We start from the raw sequence: 18741 nt of genomic DNA, 5'->3' as shown, positions 1-18741 counted from the left end.
CCGGAAGAGATGGTGCGGACACGAGCTGGGCTGTCGGAGACAGATCTTGGGGTGCGGAATGATACAGGTTAACAGTGAACGAATCTAAATGAGGAAAGAAATTGGTTCACTTGTAGAGGGAGCCGAAGGAATTCATCGTCTTTAGGTAGTCGCAGCATAGTTTATGCGCTGAATCCGGAGGAGACGTGTCCGTGGCCACATACAGCCTTGACTTGATGTCGAACAAGTAGGCTTTCGATGCCTGGGAGTTCTTCTCGGTTTAGAATGAGCATGGGTCAGCCGTATTGATCGAAAAAATAAGACGGAAAGGGGCGTACGGCACAAAATATGTCGAGCAATTGCTCGAGATCCGGCAACGAGTCGACGACCTTGGTGATTAACTCAGAGAAGGATTCGTAAAGCGAATAATCGTAGATAGAAGTCAAGTGAAAGTCGAGCGGCATTGTTTCGAACCCAGGCATATCCTCGAGTTCGCCGATGATGCGACCTTGAATGTGTCTGAAACTGTCTATATTCGACTGTTAGTGTTGGAGTGGTCGTAAAGCGGCCTAGTGTCAACACAGGAGATGTGCATACCATTCTTGTACTCTTGGATGGCTTCTGCTTTGTGCACAAATACCTCGAGAGCAGTCGCAGGGGATTCTTGAAATGCTGCAGTAAAGAACTGCAAGAGTCGTGCAATCGGTTGTTGTACCGAATCCTGAAAGAACAGACCACAGTCAACTCATGAACAGTCCGAAGGATGCAAGGCAAAGCAGGCGGAACCGGACCTGCCTGAATATCTATAACAAAGATAATCAGAGCAAATGTGGATAGAGGAGCTCCAAGAGTATCGACAGTGATATTCCCAGGACAGTCCCATATCTCAAGCGGAATGATGGTACTGTGTTGTTCCGAGTCAAAGCGCCACAACAAGTTTGCGAGCATTCAGTCAGAGTACGAGTCACGATTTGAGCACTAATAGCTTACTCGTGCTTGTGCTTCATGATACGGATGGTAGGCTCGAAGTAGAATGTTTGTTTGGGATCGGCATCGTTGAACAGCATTTGTTGGATTGATGTTTTGCCACTTCTATGGACGGGAAATGGTAGCATTCAGCAGGCATGACCCAGCGGTTTCAGAGGAAAGAAAGTACCTCCTTTGTCCGAGAAGTAATATTTTTGTTCTTGCGACCTCATCTTCCAACGCGGCAGACGACGAAGGAATCGCGGCCATGATGGTCGCCGAACAAACTTTGAATAGCCAACACCGGTGAGGACGCGCCACAGTGATGGACTGACACGTGTCGGCCACGCACTCAAATCCGGCCGGTTCCGGACGAATCATACCGCGTCATTCGTGCTCACCACCTGCTCACCGCTTTGCTCAGCCAGCCTTTACTCTGTCATGAACCACATCGACTCAACCTCGTGGATACAAATAGTGCTCGCGCCGTGATATGGCTCTGTACCTTTTCCTGCTTCTTCACTTCTTGTATTCGTTCAGACAAGTAAGTACTATCATCTAACTGAAGCACTCGGACCAGAATTGATCGTGGTTGTTGAAGCTGAAGGTGTGGATGGGTGAAAAGGTGCGCAGTTGACGCGTTTTTCTTCATCAGACTGCCTATATTTTACCTTGATACTCATCATGTCACGTTTAGACACGCTCGAACGCGTTCGAAACGCGTCTGCGGGCTCCTCGTTCAAGGCATGTTGGGTTTCCTTCCCATGGCGAAGCCTCTTTTGATCGAAGGAGTCTGCATTCCATACCCGCAAGTCCCTTTATATATACTTTTGCGACCTTCTTCTAACTCAGAACATCGATTTCAGGCGGTTTATCTGCGGACTGCGCCGCCTTCAGACTAGCTACTCGAGAGGCTTACGAACCCACTCCTGGACTCGGGACTTCTCTTGTGCTCTCGCTCATTCTAGTGCTGTTCTTGGCGTCTGACTCCAACTCGATACCGAATCGCAGTTCTGGTATTGGCCCTGGTCCCAACTGGCACATCGGAAGACTGCCTTACGGACGTAAAGTTACTGTGATCCGTCACAATACTGCGATCACGATACGCTGCTGTCTCCGACGGAACTTCGGACTCGAGCTCACGATGATATCAAACACGAGGTTACGAATCACTTGGTCCCCGCCCTTTCCGCGCATTCATATCGTCTCACCTTGAGAATCAAACATGTATTGCGGGACAAAGTGGGTTGGCGCGCGCTTATTGTGCTGCGCCGCTATCGGTCATGGGCCACAATCCTGATATTTTGCTCAATGTGTCCATGTTTGATGTCATAGACGTCGCAGCAGAGGGGTGCCACCGAAATATCACCGGGACGGCGAAGTTCAGTTTGGTCATTCTTTGAATTGCTCGACGTACACGCTGATTCAGAAACATACACGAAACACAATGTTATGCTGCGGTCGAGGATGCTTAGGTCCCCCTTCGACGGACGGGTCACATAGGGCCTTCGACTTCCAACGTTCAACATTCAATCATTTTCGACATCGAGTGTCATACGATACTTCGACCTGCTGCGCCGCCGCTCTGACTTCTCCATCGTGGCCGTTTCAGCCCACATCCACATCAAGACCTTTTACGGTGTGGTCTCACAGTTGTCCTCAAAGGCTCAGGGCCCTTGCCCATCGTGCATTATCCAGCACACAAGGTCAAGTTCAACCTCCATACTACTGCGCCGCCGGTCTACAATTTCACCGCGGTCTTCTCACCCCGCCTTACTCTAAATTTCGAAGGTGTTACGAGCTGCGACCGAGATCGATGACGATCTCGCAATATTGCCTCTCCAGATACACAATACCAATTCCCCACCCGATCTTGCGTTGTTGATGGCTTCGACTTCCTGTCAGCTTGTCTTGGGCCTTGGCTCTCCTCGTCCACGCGTTGCTCATGCTTCAGAAATCACGGGTCTGGGTTTGACTGTGATCGCTGACTGCTGCGCTTCCAACAACGACGCCACCTCCGCCATCCGCCTCAGTTCCACCTCCGTCGGTGCCAATAGTCTGCGCTCGGGCATTCGCACGTATCGTATTCTAGCTCGATGACTTGCACATTCGTGGTTTAAGCTTGAAGGCTAGCTGCGCTCGACGTTCGTGCATGCCTCGAGGCGGCTGCCGGTGCTGACACTTTTGACGAGCCCAGCGCTCACGCGTCTATAGTTTCACTGCGGTTCATCGTTCGGTGGCGCCCCAATAATATCGACATTCTGAACGCACGCGCTATCCTCCATGGTCCGTCCGTCGAACGTTTCGATTAGCTCATCGCGCCTCCTCCAGGGGCATGTTGCGTACGCGTACAATCTTACGCGTCTGCGTCTTGCGCGACTTACGCGTCAGGATCAGTTGTCACGGTGGGCTGAGCAAGTCGGGGATCACTAGTGACTTTCCTGGTGCGTGACTTGAACGCTGGGACTTACAAAGGCGCACTTCTGTGTCTATCTTTGTGTGCATCGCGAGATCACTGATGCTGGTTGTTGAATTCTCGGATATGTTTGGTAGGCACAGGCGCGCATCACAAAACATAAGCTGCTCGAATTTGGAACAACATGAGCCAAGGCACTGCGCTCCTAAGGCGCTTGAGCTACTTGGCCTGCTCCATCGGGAAACAAACGACGGATGGATCCACAGGTCGAACAGGCTTCAATGGACGGACGTCGTCCTGGTTCGGCATACGTATCCTATCCTGCGACGGGGGGTGATCGGGGACTCGCCGACACGTCGCAGTAGGCTCTCGAGAATAGAGCTGAAGCCATATCTGCAATCAGCACTGTGGCGCCCGAATAGCCTGTAGAGTCTCGCTGCGCTTGCGTGTTCCTTCGCTCTGGATGGATGTGCTCGTTCTCGGGCTGACGTGTTGACTTCGGCTGGACGACTGCACTGGACTGGATATGTTGCCGTGGATTCAAAGGTTCCGAGTCTCTCCGCTGATGTAGATGGTCCATAACGCTAACTGGTCGACGGAACACTGGGCAATATACCTCATTTGGGCGACGTCGGTGTATGGGCTTCAGCTATAGACTATGAACAGTTCTTGATTCTCGAGCGCGACCAATCATCAACCATTGTCCCCATCGCACGGTGACCGTACTGACGCTAACACGTATCAAAGCGACTGGAAGGCTCCCCGTTTATTTCCTACTGGCCTTTTCGTGGGACTTGTGATACGTGTCGCGACGCGTAGGAGGACTAGGGACCCGTATCGACCCGTCGGTAGACTTCGCTCAGGTGTGGTGCTTGATGCTGGATATTGAGCTACTTTTGCTGCGCGACGAAGCCAATCATGCCACTTCCGATGGACTCACAGGACTCGGATCGCAATATTCGTTCGGACCGAGGACTGTCGCGTCCCCGCCTGTCGTCCCAGCTTGTGGTCGTTATACTTGGGTATCCGCTCGCCTCCGATCCGACATTTGTGCCAGCGCTCGCCGCCGCGAAGCTTGAAGGCTCTCCTTACACAGCTCTCCGTGTCCAAATAAGGTGCTGGGATTGTCTCCTTGCCGCGGCTGGGCGTCGACAGCGCCCCCTGGATGAAGTGCACACTGGACGGGCGCTTACTGCAACTTCGACCTATCGGCACAGCCGCGATATTTGTCCGTTCTTGTGTCCTTGTTTTGATGGGACACTCCCGGTTCCCATTTGAAGCATGTGCGTCTCTGGCAGGACCTCTGGTACCGACGACCGCGTCCCTTGGTTGGCTGGCTTTATTGCGGTTAGGCTGCTTGATGACCGAGCTTGCTCGCTGTCTGTCCAGGGATTTCATCTCTGTTGTCGCCCTGTTCCTGTGCACTTGACGATCCAGAGCTCTAGGGCGCGACGCCCGATTTATAGGAATGAAGGTGCACATATCGCGGGCTGTGCGTATCCTGTCCAGCCTGTACTTCTGTACCGCGAATGTTATATTTTTGTGATATTCTCGAGCCTCGTTTTGTGGAGTAGAGGACACGGATAAGGATGGGCTGTGTCGCCCGTCGTGAGAGGACGAGGTCAGCTGCTTGTGGGTGTCGATTTGCGCTCGTTCTGGGCCACCGGCGCGCGTCTGTCGGTCGCGATTGGCAGACCGGACCCGAGAACGACGCGAGTCAGCTCTTCGGGGTCCCTCGCCACACGCCCCTTCGCTCAGCTCGCAGCTCGCAGCTGGCCCGAGCGCCCTTCTGCTGCGACTGACGAGGCCAAGTGGAATAGGACGTGTTCGAGCGCATTTTACAGTGTAGACTGTGTATTGTACGAGGACGGGAAGGGTATATAATACAATGGAGGCGCGGAAGATCCGTCGCGATAACGAACGATGGCCGGCAGCGATTTGTCCTCAACACGGCGGGCGGTGCCAGCGGGAGGCGCCTGCCGTGGGAGCGCGCCTCTGAGTTCCAAATGCTGTGAAAATTTCTTTTATAAGCCAGCGCTGAGTCACTGCTCCCCCGTTCCCTCACCCCCTCGTCCTTCATCCCGACGACCACCCCAATCAGCTAGCTCTGACTCCTTGCACTGTTCAAGGAGCAGCACTCTACCCCTGAGTAACTTGTGAGTCCTTTGTCTCCGTTAAACGTCTTTTTTCCGTCTTTATTTCCCTGCTTTTGGTTCGGTACGGTCGCATACCAAGACCTCAGACCACCAAGTCTCGTTTGGGCAACCAGCGACCTATATAGTCCCATCGTCGAGTGCGATCATTGTTTCTTCTCCTATTCCCAGTTCTCTTTTCTGTTCGTTCCACAAGTCGCGCTCCGATTCGCGTACGATGGAATCTATCAAGCGGGATAGTATCTCCCCGGCTCCTCTGTCGTGCACTGCCCGGCCGGAGACCCCGCGCGCTCATAACGCGGTCGGCCCGCGTCATGCTACTGCGACCCAGAACGTCCAAAGCAGGGATAACAATGTGTCGGCGCCTTCTCCAGCGACTTCTACCTCGCCGCTCCACGACTCATATCGCCTCCGTGCTCTACACGAGTCGCTCGCGCATGATGAGACAGCGAGACTGATATCGCCTTCCCCGGCTTCCCTTGACAGACAGTCCGCCGCATTGCCTTCCGACCAGCAACCGCCACGCGCGTCCCACCCCCAGTTCCCAGCCATACCCGCCTTTCTGCCTGATAATAACACATACAACACCGATCAACATGTTCGGTCTCTGCCTTTGAACGGATCGTCATCCGCCCCCCAACATCGTTTAACCCCGTCTACCGGTTTTTCGTCACCGTATCAACTTGAAGGTTCCACAACCTCAAGCTTCGCCCCATCTCACCATGGCCCGATAAGCTCCCCATTCCCTCGTCCTTCTAGGACCAGCAATACCGTCTTCCGCACTACCACGGACCTCGCCGCTCATCATGGAATCCCGCAATCTTTGCCGCCTCCACCACGCACAACACCTCGTCGATCAGTACACCAATTATCTATTCCCGACACCTCCGCGCTCTCTGAGCCCATCGATTTCAGCAACCTTTGTTCCAACTATCTATCTATGCTTTCCGCATCCAACAAAAACGCCGCCGAGCAACCGTCCGCCATGATGTCGACCGCCGCAGCAGCAGATAACGTAGCCGCCATCACGGGCGCGCTCACCGTGGAAGAGCAGGCTCAGTTCGTGCTGGAGGCCCTCCAAGGTGATTTTGACGCCCGCTTTGATCCCATTCGAGTCATGGCTCATCATGTCCTGTCCTTCGGCACCGCCCGCACCGCCTTCTCTCACACAGCTTCTCCGGACAACTTCAGCCCATACGACCCGAACGAGTACCTCACCTCTCCGCATGAGTCACCCCAGGACGACGATTTCCTTACTACCCCGGCCCTCGGGATGGATCTGGACGTCAGCCCCTCCATCTACTCTTCCCCACTCTTCGACATGCCAGGAGACTTCGACTCGTTATTCCCTGAGGCCGGCCAGGACTTCTTCGGCTTTGACAACGCCAAGGCCTCTTACAACGCGCCACACGTCTCAGAAGTCAACCACCCCGATTTCGACGGCCTGCTCGCGATGCCATCTCCCGACACGCCTGCTCTCGATCCCTCTCACCTCTCCATGTCTCCTTCGTCCAACCCTCACTCTTCGTCAACAAACAAGACATCGCGTCCTACCACCGGTCGCGGCCCTCGTCGCTCAGGACCCACTGGTACGAGGAAGAACATTACTCCAGAGGCACTCGTGCCCATCGACGCCCCTATTCAGACTCGCAAGTACGTCGCGCCGTCGTCAACATCTCGTAAGGAGGTCCCCGCCACCTTCGCTCGAAAGCGTGCGCGGTCTCAGGCCTTCGGTGACGACGATGAGTTGGCTGATCAAGATGTCGGGGCGTCGTCATCGTTGACGCCAAACGAGGAGGACGCGATCAAGGCCAAGCGACTGCAGAACACGCTTGCAGCGCGGCGCTCGAGGAAGCGGAAGTTGGAGTATCAGAAGGAGCTCGAGGACGCGCTTGAGACGGTGACGAGGGAGAGGGACGAAGCCAGGGGGCGGAACATGGTGCTGGAGGCGTTGTTGAGGGACAAGGGTTTCGACGTTCCACCCTGAACTCGAACATAGATGATGCGCATTGATACGAACGGTGTGCGCTCTCGCTTCTTGTTTCCTGCCTCCCCCTGTTGTCTCCGTCTCTCGCCTTCCGTTTCATCTGGTCTCTTCGTTATTCCCATCGACGCTTTGCTTGTTGTGATGCTTCCCCCATGTTACCCTCATTCCTCATTGACACGTCATCGGACGTTACCCCTTCAGTACTCCTGTAAAAACATACATTCCCACATTCCCCATCCCCCAACATCCACTTGCTGCTATGAGTACTGTCGTATCCCCAGTAGTTGCCCCAAAGTCCCCAATTCCAATTCCATTCCCCTTGTTTATTCCCTTCGTCATGCATCTATGCCCTTTTATGCAAATCCCATTCCTCAATCTCTGTCCTGTCAACGCTCCGAAGAAGTTTTTACCCCTCTTGCCTTTACCTTTATCTTAGTTGTCTCCACATTTATCTCTCTCCTCGTCTCCACCATACACATCTCAACGATGGTTTTTTGGTTCCAGTCTCATTGTCGCTCGTATCCCGTAGTAGTCAGTCGTCGTCGTCGTCGTGTCAGCTTCGTTCGTCCTCACTCTCAGTTTCGCAGTACCTATTGAGTACTTACAAGTGCATCGTGCAATCCGAGTTTCGTTCGGCGGGTCCCGGTGGGGCTTTCGCCTTGATATAAAACATAAATGTGTGAACTCGTATATAAAACGTAAATGTGTGATTTCGTGTAAACTCTCCTTTTTCGAAGTTGTCGGCCTTTGTTCGTGAGTTCGAGTGGCGTTAGTGAACAATAGGAATCTCGATAAGGAAACGATGGTGCGGGCCTCGTGTTTGCAAGAAATGGTGTGGCGTCGGCAAGTGCCGGCGCGAGTCAATGACGCGTGGCGATTGGCCGAACAATTCGAGTCATCGCCACTCATGTCGAACTCGCTTTCCACTGCCTTTTTCAAGTTTTTGCACAATCATCGCCCATATGGGTGGCGGTTCGTGTGATTTTTCTCTACAACACTAGGTCATAGGAAACTACGCTCGAAACTCTGAGCGGTATGGGATGGGCAGACAGTGGGCAGACTCACCAGTGGCACTCAGGCTACCCAGGTTCTGGGATCATTTCTTGTTCGACGCTGAAGGTGTGAAGACGTACCGGCCCTTGCAGTAGAGGTGAGACTCTTGCCGATGGTTACCCGTTTTCGAGCGTGCCAGTGTAAGGTCTTTCACATGGCTAGGAATATATATGTCGTGAAGACGTGAGATCGTGAGTAAATGCAGTCTAACTTTACGACTCGGATGGGCTGGAACGTCTCTGATATTCCAACTTTAGTATCATAGCTTGTTCTCGAGACTCGACCGCGTAGCTCCCGATACAGTACTACTGAACGAAATAGTAAGAGCTCAATGCAGGTATCATATTAACCTCCTCCCAATTTCTTGAACGTCTGGCTTTGGGTGATCACTGGCATATACTGTATCGTCTTTGAATCATGCATACCGCAAGACCGATTTCGTCTGGTCCCACGTTCTATTTCTGTATTTTCCAGAGTACTGGATCTCCGTTCGCCGTCATCGACTGCATTGCAAACTTGCATATAGTCAGTTTTGACCATTGGGAGACATATAGTGCGGGCACTGGGCAGACCTGTGTGAGTGTTTCACGTTCGAAGTCTACATACCATGAAAAATCATTTTCCATCTGTCCGTCCACACAGTAGAGACAACTCTCGTCGATGGGCGCATGCCCTTGCCTTGGGCGTGCTTTCTCTCCTTATACCTCTACAATGCTTTCCAGTAACCTCACCGCGTCTTTCGGAGTATTCAAAGGTACGGACCTCTTCCTTTCCATGTGCTCAAGCGCATCATTCCATTGGCTGATTCTCATGAAACCGGACAGGCGACAGGTCCGCCCACTGCATCGGTATGTGACCGTTGTCCGCGGCTTTTGTTGCCCAAGATTTTCAGGTTGGACTCGACTCCTACCGCCGTCTTTCCCTTCAACAATTCATACCGGAGCTCATGATTGCAACATTTACTATTTCATTGTCCAACATTCCAGAGGTCCAATGGTATAAAACCAGGCTGTCTAACGGTCAGGATACAACAGGAACACTTCAGTCTCCTCTAAGAAGGACAGACTCAGCTCTCCAATGGATTTCTCGCAGCTTCTCTCCCTCGTGGCCCTCGCCCTCGTTGCCAGCCAGGTAGCCGAGGCTGCTCCTCCGCCGAAGGTTACCTGTGCTGACGGTAACGTAACCGCCAACGCTGTCTGCTGTCGTCAGTCATCCCCGTCCTTTCATGGCTCAGTATACCTGTGCTGACGCTTTCGTCAAAGAGCTGTTCTCTGCGGTAGCCATCCTCCAGGAGAACTTGTTCGATGGCGCACAGTGTGGTGAAGAGGTGTTTTGAATTATAGCTTGAGGTCGACGTACGGTCACTGATCGGTTCAATTTATTAGGCACACTCTGCTCTTCGTCTTAGTTTCCACGACGCAATCGGGTTCTCAATCCACGGTATGCAAGGTCTCTCGTTTCGTAGTGCAAATCACTGACTAAGATATTGTTTCTAGGCGGAAAGTATGTGATTCATCGATTTTCTATCCCTCGCTAAATACTAACTTTTTTCTGAAGGGGTGGAGGAGCTGACGGTTCCATCTTGGTGTTCAATGCCACTGAACTGAAATTCCGTAGGTCATGAACCATCTCTTCGTTTTTGCTCAAATTTTCCTGACAGACATATCTCACAGACGCTAATATCGGGTAAGGCGCACCCTTTGGGGAAGAGACAAGCGAGTACTGAAATATCAGCCGCAGGATTGACGACATTACCTCCGAGCAGTTCCCGGTGTTCCAGACTACAAATTTATCCGCTGGTGACTTCGTCCACTTGGCTGCGGCTGTGGGCACGGCCAACTGCCCAGGTGCTCCCCAGCTCGACTTTTTCTTTGGACGCGCCCCGCCCGTTGCCCCTGCCCCCGACCTGACTGTTCCAGAGCCTACTGACTCCGTCGATGCTATCATTGAGAGATTTGCGGATGCCGGCTTCAGCGTTGACGAGATCGTCGCTCTACTGTCGTCTCACACCGTTGCTGCAGCAGTAAGTCCCTTCCTAATCACTCATCCCTTGAACCCAGAGTTGATGGCTGATATTTCTTTAGGACGAAATCGACACGGTACGAGTTCGAAAGATATGAATGCGGACTCGGGTCTATGAACTGATACGCTGTCATAAACCAGACCATTCCTGGAACTCCCTTCGACACGACCCCCTTTACCTTGTGAGCCACTTCATGAATCTCAGGTCATCTCGATACTTACGTAGACTATTTTAGCGACACTCAGTTCTTCGTCGAGACGTTGTTGAAAGGATCGTTATTCCCCGGGTATATCAGTCTCTGCATCTAGGTCAGGGACACTGTCTAATATCATACTTCGTCCAGTAACGGCTCTCAGGCCGGCGAGGTTTTGTCACCCATTCATGGAGAGATGCGTCTCCAGTCCGATTTCGAGCTCTCGCGCGGTGAGTCTGTGACAGCTGAATGCTCAGTTCCTCAGTCATCAGTGTCTGACCAGCGTAATCCTAGACCCTCGAACTGCTTGCTTGTGGCAAGCCATGATCAGTGTGTAGTTCCTCTTCTCTACTTTTCCGGCCTAGTCTGACGGAACATGCAGACGACCAGACCCGCATGCAGACTCAATTCAAGGCTGCGATGCATAAACTCGAGCTCCTCGGACAACCCGACACCCTCGTTGACTGTTCCGATGTTATTCCTGTCCCCGCCCCCTTCAAGGGACAGGCTGTTTTCCCCGCCACGTTCAGTCGACGTGACATCCAGCAAGCTGTATGTTCCCTCTACTAGTTCATGGCTAAGCAGAGCGCTGACTGTAGGCTTGTCCAGTGCCTTCTCGAGCCGTTCCCCACTCTCCAGACTCTTCCCGGTCCCGAGACCTCCGTCCCTCCTGTGTAAGTGCTCTCGTCACCATCTATTGTAATTCTTAGCATCTCATTCCCTTTCCGGTCGCAGCCCCGGCTCTTGATGATAAGATCGACGATTTTCCATGCTTCTCTCTTCTCTATGGGTCTTTGTGTGTATGTATGCATGGGTATAATTGGGTCGAAGTCGCAATCAAGCACGCTTGTGGCTCGTTTATTTACTTGAAGGAAATATTTGTATTTCATCCCCTACATTCTTCTCTCCATTGCCTAGAATATCCAGCTTGAAGTTGAAGAACGAAGGTGATTGCGTTGAGCCTTGCCAGTAAGTAGTAAGTAACCCACTGGCAGTAGCCATCTTGATCGGCCGGTAGTATTGGTCATCTCTCCCTGTGGTTGAGGAGTCGCATGACATATGACGGACGGATAAATCGGTATGTGGGATGTCAGGGAAGATAATATATTTGCGCAAAGCATTCAGGTCGGACAGCCGCGGAGAACTATTATTTTGGAAATTTATTGTTGTCGGAATCTAGCCGGAACGACCCGAAGCTCCGACTCATCCTTCGAATCCGACCGCGACGTTGATTTACGACAAGAACACTCGCAAGCAATTTCTCTTTCCTCTGGTGTACCTCCCCTCTCGAATTCAATCCGACTTCCACGTAACTCGAAGGGGGATCTGGCAGGATCTGGCAATCGTACGTACGTCTTGCTGGCAAGCGTGGACTCGCGGGACCAAACTGAGTCATGTTGCGAGGTGCATGCTGGTTGCAGATGAATCATAGAAAAGGCTCGTACGAGCAGGTCAGGCCCAACTCTCTGTGTCAAGGATCATTCGCAATCTCACAGCTTGGGAGTAGTCTTGGAGAGCCGCCGGGAATCGCTAGATTGCTTCACCCGTGCTTCGTGCTCTTGGCGGTACCGGCGTTCAAGCTGCTAACTCGTGGACGACAAAAGTCTTATAAAAACAGACATTCCTCTGTGCTTGCGAAATGTTGTATTTGGCTTTGCACTAAGCTTTTACGGAGGTATAATGATGTATATGCAGACTCACATTGTCTGCGGTAAGAAGAATGCCAATGTTGCGGTGGCTTTGTCGCATTGACAAATTCTATGCCTCACCCCGAGTGGCTTCCGTGAGCTCCGCGGTTCGATATGCCAGCAACTCCTTGGGACGAGCGCGGCGACCTGGATGTTCGTTTGGAGATACGTCTCCTCTCTTCCCCCATCCCCTTCCACTGGTATGCCACAAACGAGGGGATGGCAAGGTTGAGCCTTCCCCAGCCCTCATGCGGTTGTTCTCTATATGGCGTTCATCATCTACCACCATAACAAAATAAGCTATATCTGCTCATCAGCATGAGTACTCTATGCCTAGGCTCTGGAACAAACGCTCGTCTTTTACTTTTCCTGTGAAATGCATGATTGGTCTCCACTGCAATCCATTGACGGTAGGTGAGGTGCTGAGCTGAAGTCGCCGTATGTACATGACCAAATGTGTAAATGAACCTCTTTGTCGCGCAGTCAGACATATGTGACATGGTCAACTCCAGCCTCTCCCTACGCTTCACTTTTCAGACGATTGACAAAAGAATCTAATTATGCGGTAACCATCTCGTCCCACGGGCTATTCTTGCGTTCCAGAGCATGGGGCAATGACTTGTCATCGAGACAGCGCAAACCGACAGTCAGTTTTGGCCACATACAGAAGTGCTAAGCAGGTACGCGAAGCTCATACGTGTAATTGAACTTTCAAACCTATGAATGAAGGTTGAAGTAAATGACTGCATTTATTCCAGAAATCGGACTAGAGCTCTTCCCGTCAACTGTTGCGATGGGACACAAGTAGGGTAACTCGATACTCTGGTTTGCAATTCTCTATCCTAGCAGTTTTTTGCTCGCCAGATCTCAACTCAGTTGTCTACGACTCATCAATGACCACAAGCTTCCATGTGTCGACCCCGTCGAGGCTCTCATCGGTGGGTGAGTGCCATGATGCAGGATCCGCTTTATCCGCTTTCTGTATCTGTCATTGGCACCAAGGGATTTGTATTGCCCACCGCCATTCATCTCACATCTCTCTAACCACCCAAACATGCAATCTTCGTTCCTTCAAGTTAGTCAAATGGATCTTTTCATTGGCCAAGTCTGACGAATCTGCCGCCGCTGCAATGGCATGCAATACCTTCCCGACGGTTTCTGCTCCCCAAGCTCCAGCCGGACTTAGGTCTGAAGGTCAACTCTTTTCCTCGATGCTTCACACTAGCCTCCATGATGCAAACGACAGTCCTGCTATTGGGCGGAGTACGACATGATGAATGATATAAAGGCGGGCCATGCCATGGTCAAGACTCAGCAGGAACACCCCAGTCTCCTCTCGGACAATCCTCCAGAACCAACCATCCAATGGCTTTTGCTCAGCTTTCCGCCATCGTCGCTCTCGCTCTTGGCGCAGTCCATGTCGCTCAGGCCGCTCCTCCACCGAAGGTTACCTGCGCCGACGGAAATGTCACCGCTAACGCTGTCTGTTGCCGTCAGTAACGTTTCCCTCATTACTGTTATGCCTAGTGTGTGTAAACTAATTTTCTTGCTATAGAGCTGTTCCCCGTCGTTGCCAATCTCCAAGAGAACCTGTTCGACGGTGCTCAGTGCGGTGAAGAGGTTCGAACAGGTTCTACTTGGACGAATACACTGATCCTGACTGGTTGGAATTATTAGGCTCACTCTGCTCTTCGTCTGAGCTTCCACGACGCGATTGGCTGGTCGAATTTCGGTGAGCACTCCTGCTTAGACATCGGATGATACTCTCACTGACCTCTCTCGACAGTTGATAAGTTCGTGACTTCGTCGTTCCACTTGGTTTCCATCTACTCATCATGTATATCACAGGGGTGATGGCGCCGACGGTTCCATCTTGGTGTTCAACGCCACTGAGTTGCAATTCCGTGAGTGGTTATCACTCGTCTCATTTGTAATATTTCTCTGACTTACAGTTCAACAGACGCCAACATTGGGTCAGTCTTATTCCTGAGAATTGACATGGATCGATGTTGACATTTTCCCACAGAATTGACGACATCACCTCCGTGCAATTCCCTGTCTTCCAGACCACGAACTTGTCCGCTGGTGACTTCGTCCACTTGGCTGCCGCTGTCGGGACGGCCAATTGCCCCGGCGCTCCTCAGCTCGACTTCTTCTTTGGTCGTCCCCCGCCTACGGAGCCCGCTGCTGATCTGACTGTACCCGAGCCCACGGACTCTGTTGACGCTATCATTGAGAGGTTCACCGATGCCGGCTTCGAGGTCCCTGAGATCGTGGCCCTGCTATCGTCCCACACCGTCGCTGCTGCGGTATGTTCGATTTCATCTAGTCGTTCCATTGATACATAAGCTGATAGATGGACTCTATAGGACGAGATCGACACGGTATGTCATTGAGAGATGTTAGTAAGGTCTGCCTAACTGAATGTCACCAACTAGACCATTCCCGGGACTCCTTTCGACACCACCCCTTTCACCTTGTAAGAATCGTCGTGTGCTCAAGGCATAATATCCATACTCACACGAATGATCTAAGTGACACTCAGTTCTTCGTTGAGACCTTGTTGAAGGGGTCGTTGTTCCCCGGGTACGTTATCCGCTCACTCTTCTGGGGCCGTTCTCTGATGCTTCTTTTTTCCCTAGCAATGGCTCTCAAGCTGGTGAAGTTTTATCGCCCATCCCCGGAGAGATGCGTCTTCAGTCCGACTTTGAGCTCTCCCGTGGTAAGTGTCCTCGGCCAGATGTTCCAGTGAAAGCGATCCTAATCTTTGTTTCGACAGACTCCCGTACTGCTTGCTTGTGGCAGGCTATGATCAGTACGTAGATTCTATCGTCCCCTCAGCCTCCATCTCTATCTCTAACAACCAAGGCAGACGACCAGACCCGCATGCAGACTCAGTTCAAGGCTGTGATGCACAAGCTTGAGCTCCTCGGACAACCAGACACTCTCGTTGACTGTTCCGATGTCATCCCTGTCCCCGCTCCCTTCAAGGGACAGGCTGTCTTCCCCGCCACGTTCAGTCGACGTGATATCCAGCAGGCTGTACGCCTTCCTATTGGTCTATGTCTGATCGCTGAGCTTACTGTAGGCTTAACTAGTGCGACACGGAGCCTTTCCCCACTCTCCAGACCCTCCCCGGTCCCGAGACCTCCGTCCCTCCGGTGTAAGTACCTTCACTGTTTGAACTTGCTTTTTGTGTTTCTAACCTGTTTATGCGTGGTAGTCCTGGGTCTTAAATGCAGACACAACACATATACACACCTCATTTCCCCTTTTTACTTGGTTTCCATGTGTATGTACATATATGAGTGGGACCGCGCTGGAGTCGCGACCAAGCGCGGATTCGGTACGTTTGTTCGGTGAATATTATAACTGGTTTTATGGTGCCCAGCACTGGACTTGCAGGCCTGGAGATCGGAAAGTTGATGTCATACTAGTAGTGAGTATCATCGAATAGGTCAGCATGATGGGAAGTAAGACGGAAGAGTATGTCTTCATATGTTGAGAACGCCACTCAGGACGATCTACGGTATTCTCACTTGTCATCATAGGCCTCGTCCCAGCGAGTAGATTCATGCTATCATGTATTTCGTGCCTAGAAACTTTTACGGCTGCATGGTCACGGCTGATCAGATAAAACAGAGGGCTCATACTTCTCCGTCTCATTCTTCATCACTCCTTGCTCAATGTCGCGGCTGAAAGTATCACCGTGATCCTGTAACTGCATGTTGCGCGAGCTCATCAGCGTATTTTTCTCTTAAAATACGAGAATAGTAGGCACTCACGTTCAAGTTCGAATGTGCATCGAACTGCGTATCATCTCCTTTGCTACAATTCCTGGCCCGATAATGCACCTGCATGGGATCCGGATGTGTGATTACTGTTCTCATACGAACGTGACTCGTCTGGATCTCGATGATTTGCAGCTGAGACACCTAGTGCGAAGACAATGGATTGCGGGAAAGTGGTCGGGCTCGGCATAGCCAACTTCTCTCTGAACTTCTCCCGCGCGTTCAGCCTGTATTGTTGTTGGTGTACTCGTGAGTCCTGGCGAGCGTAGGAATAGATCAGACCTGAATACAAACGTCGCGAGTGCTGAGGTATTGTAGACTAGAAGATATGAGCTCAGAATTGAGGGCTAAACGATAGGGTTGGATAGATGAGCTTACCTCGTCCAAGGATCGTGTAGAATGCGACGAAGATGAGTGTCCTGGGCCATGCGCTAATCTGCTAGCCGCTTCAAATTCGATGATTCAAAGAGTCAAACAAATTCTCGCATACCGAGATTAGTGACGCTATAGCGCAGATACTGCACGAGTTTTAGCAGTATGTAAGATAAATCTCTCAACAGATAACACACTCACCTGGTTATTAGACCGGTAGTCATAGAATAGAGGATAAGTCGATTGAGAACGATAGTAGATCTGCTATAATATTCAGTAATGACATCCACCGCTTCTAAAGAAGTCTCACCGTTTGAGACCCGTCTTATATCGATGTAGCTGAACCATTATGATCCCAGAGATGCCGATGTCACCCGCTGCACCGACAGCGTTGACCGAGCGCGACAGCGTCTGTAAGTATACAATGTCAGAGAGTTTATGGAGTTCGATGAAGCAGAATCTTGCGCTTCACCTCTAATGTGTCGATCGCGTCGAAGTTGGAGACGCTCCACCTGCATTCAACGTATAACACCAGGTTCCAATAACTTGGACACGGGACAAGAACTGACGATTTCGCGAAGTAAACTGTAGACAAATTTTCTTGAGAAAGTGACTATTGTACGAGACGGAAGCGCTTACCTATGCTTAGCACAAACTCGGCGGCTACCAAGCAAGTCTTCGATGGGCAGTGAGCATTCAATCTCATCAAGGCCGATCGACGACATGACTTACAATGGCAGTCACGACGAGCCAGTTGCGCTTACTCACTGGTTCCGATGTGTAAGTCGCGTCAAAGTCCATGGAAAGCACGATAAGTGATACCGACGATGATATATTCGGACGACAAAAAAGCTGTGTGTCGATGGAGTCGATAGAGGGTATTATTACTAGTGAAAGGGCAAACTTACCTCTGCGATATCAGCCCGATCAAAGCCTTGTCGAAAGATCATGAGCAAGACTACTGAGAAAAACGAAGTAGAAAGTCCTTTGCATACCTCCGGAAGAACTTGCAGTTTCAGGCTCCTTATGGTGAAGTCAGTCGCAACCATAAAACATAAGACTGGAGTATGGTTATTTCACCATAATACTTTGTCAAGGAAGGCCGTATTCGCATACTGGCTGATCGCGTAGGAGTAGGTGACGTGCGAAACAAGCACCTGATGGAAAGTGTTAAAACTCCTGAAGGAGAGAGTAGACCGTATCTGCAAAGAATTTTTTGACCTCGCTAAAGCCCAACGGGACTCGACGACTGGTCCGATCACCGTTTTAAAGTCGTTTTAAACGGTTGCAGATACGGTCTAGTGAGCGAGTCAGTTTCTCTCTCCACTCGTTTCATGTTCAAGTCAAATTTCTCTACAGGAGGGCGCCAACCTGTGAGATGGTTAATCATGATCTGCATCGCCCGTCACGAAAGAAGTTTGATAACCTACCACTATTTTCAAGAATAGGCGATCTGCCGAGTACATCTAGTCAGGCTTGTTATCAGTACCGCATCGCGTTGAATCTGGAGTGACACGAGAAAGCGTACCATGTAGTACTGGTACGTTTGCATGCAAACGACCCCCCAGAATCTGCTCGAGCATGTATACTAAGCAAACCATGGCAAAGGGTATTTTCTGAAAACATACACGCCACCGAATCTAGTAGACGATTTGTACGCAATGAGCGTCTCAGAGTCTGGTTAGTCATAGAATGTACGCACAGGGTACCGATGAACAAGGCGCCAACCTCCATAAAATAGAGCATATGAGCCGTATCTGTGCAATCCACGATGCTGAAGCTTACAGTGTTATCAACGGCCGGAAACGAGACAGGACCAGAATCCATTTCTCTAGAGAGCAGTATGGAAGAAAATAAAGAGATGGTGTGAACTTCGTGCTCTGTGCAAAGCATAGAACTTATAGATCGTGTAACGAAGGTCTAGTCATCAACAACTCGGGCAGCTCTGGGAACATTGGGAACATGAATAATACGTGGCCTCGAGAAGCCAATCCAAAGTCGAGCAGCAGGTGGAAGAAGCAAGGTCTGAGCAGGTCAGGCCTTCGGAGGAGCAGAGGAAGCGCCGCTGCATCGTATGTGCCCGGACCTTTGCTTAGCGCTGAGAGTGGGAAACCTGTGAA

General features: G+C 51.2%; 5 protein-coding genes across 5 annotated transcripts; 3 read left to right on the top strand and 2 right to left on the bottom strand.

The window, feature by feature from the left end:
• Positions 1 to 106: 106 nt before the first annotated feature.
• STEHIDRAFT_66536 (uncharacterized protein) lies at positions 107 to 1094 on the bottom strand (the record flags this gene model as incomplete). The annotated part of the gene is made up of 5 exons (XM_007309111.1): positions 107 to 250; positions 318 to 508; positions 577 to 700; positions 766 to 883; positions 970 to 1094. The coding sequence occupies 5 exons, from the start codon at positions 1092 to 1094 to the stop codon at positions 107 to 109; spliced, it is 702 nt and encodes a 233-aa protein (XP_007309173.1).
• A 6029-nt stretch (positions 1095 to 7123) lies between these two features.
• Positions 7124 to 7483, top strand: STEHIDRAFT_39391 (uncharacterized protein; the record flags this gene model as incomplete). Its single annotated transcript, XM_007309069.1, has 1 exon — positions 7124 to 7483. A coding segment is annotated over one exon (360 nt), but the record flags the coding sequence as incomplete, so codon positions are not given.
• A 2148-nt stretch (positions 7484 to 9631) lies between these two features.
• MnP5at (atypical MnP lacking 1 acidic residue) lies at positions 9632 to 11518 on the top strand (the record flags this gene model as incomplete). Its single annotated transcript, XM_007309502.1, has 14 exons — positions 9632 to 9758; positions 9817 to 9881; positions 9940 to 10010; positions 10112 to 10167; positions 10228 to 10240; positions 10295 to 10577; positions 10639 to 10653; positions 10718 to 10758; positions 10813 to 10863; positions 10921 to 11000; positions 11065 to 11100; positions 11153 to 11322; positions 11380 to 11444; positions 11506 to 11518. 14 exons carry the CDS (start codon positions 9632 to 9634, stop codon positions 11516 to 11518), a joined length of 1086 nt encoding a protein of 361 aa, XP_007309564.1.
• A 2305-nt stretch (positions 11519 to 13823) lies between these two features.
• On the top strand, positions 13824 to 15694 carry short-MNP4 (manganese peroxidase; the record flags this gene model as incomplete). The annotated part of the gene is made up of 15 exons (XM_007309281.1): positions 13824 to 13950; positions 14014 to 14078; positions 14136 to 14190; positions 14245 to 14251; positions 14307 to 14362; positions 14419 to 14431; positions 14485 to 14767; positions 14828 to 14842; positions 14897 to 14937; positions 14994 to 15044; positions 15101 to 15180; positions 15238 to 15273; positions 15331 to 15500; positions 15557 to 15621; positions 15682 to 15694. 15 exons carry the CDS (start codon positions 13824 to 13826, stop codon positions 15692 to 15694), a joined length of 1077 nt encoding a protein of 358 aa, XP_007309343.1.
• Positions 15695 to 16286: 592 nt separating this feature from the next.
• On the bottom strand, positions 16287 to 17422 carry STEHIDRAFT_161700 (uncharacterized protein; the record flags this gene model as incomplete). The annotated part of the gene is made up of 10 exons (XM_007309280.1): positions 16287 to 16476; positions 16544 to 16568; positions 16628 to 16685; positions 16740 to 16767; positions 16823 to 16882; positions 16932 to 17032; positions 17094 to 17133; positions 17191 to 17206; positions 17261 to 17297; positions 17354 to 17422. 10 exons carry the CDS (start codon positions 17420 to 17422, stop codon positions 16287 to 16289), a joined length of 624 nt encoding a protein of 207 aa, XP_007309342.1.
• Between the last annotated feature and the right edge of the window lie 1319 nt (positions 17423 to 18741).

Source organism: Stereum hirsutum, assembly GCF_000264905.1.
Source record: "Stereum hirsutum FP-91666 SS1 unplaced genomic scaffold STEHIscaffold_17, whole genome shotgun sequence".
Lineage (NCBI taxonomy): Eukaryota > Fungi > Basidiomycota > Agaricomycetes > Russulales > Stereaceae > Stereum > Stereum hirsutum.
This window is presented reverse-complemented; position numbering and strand designations above follow the sequence as displayed.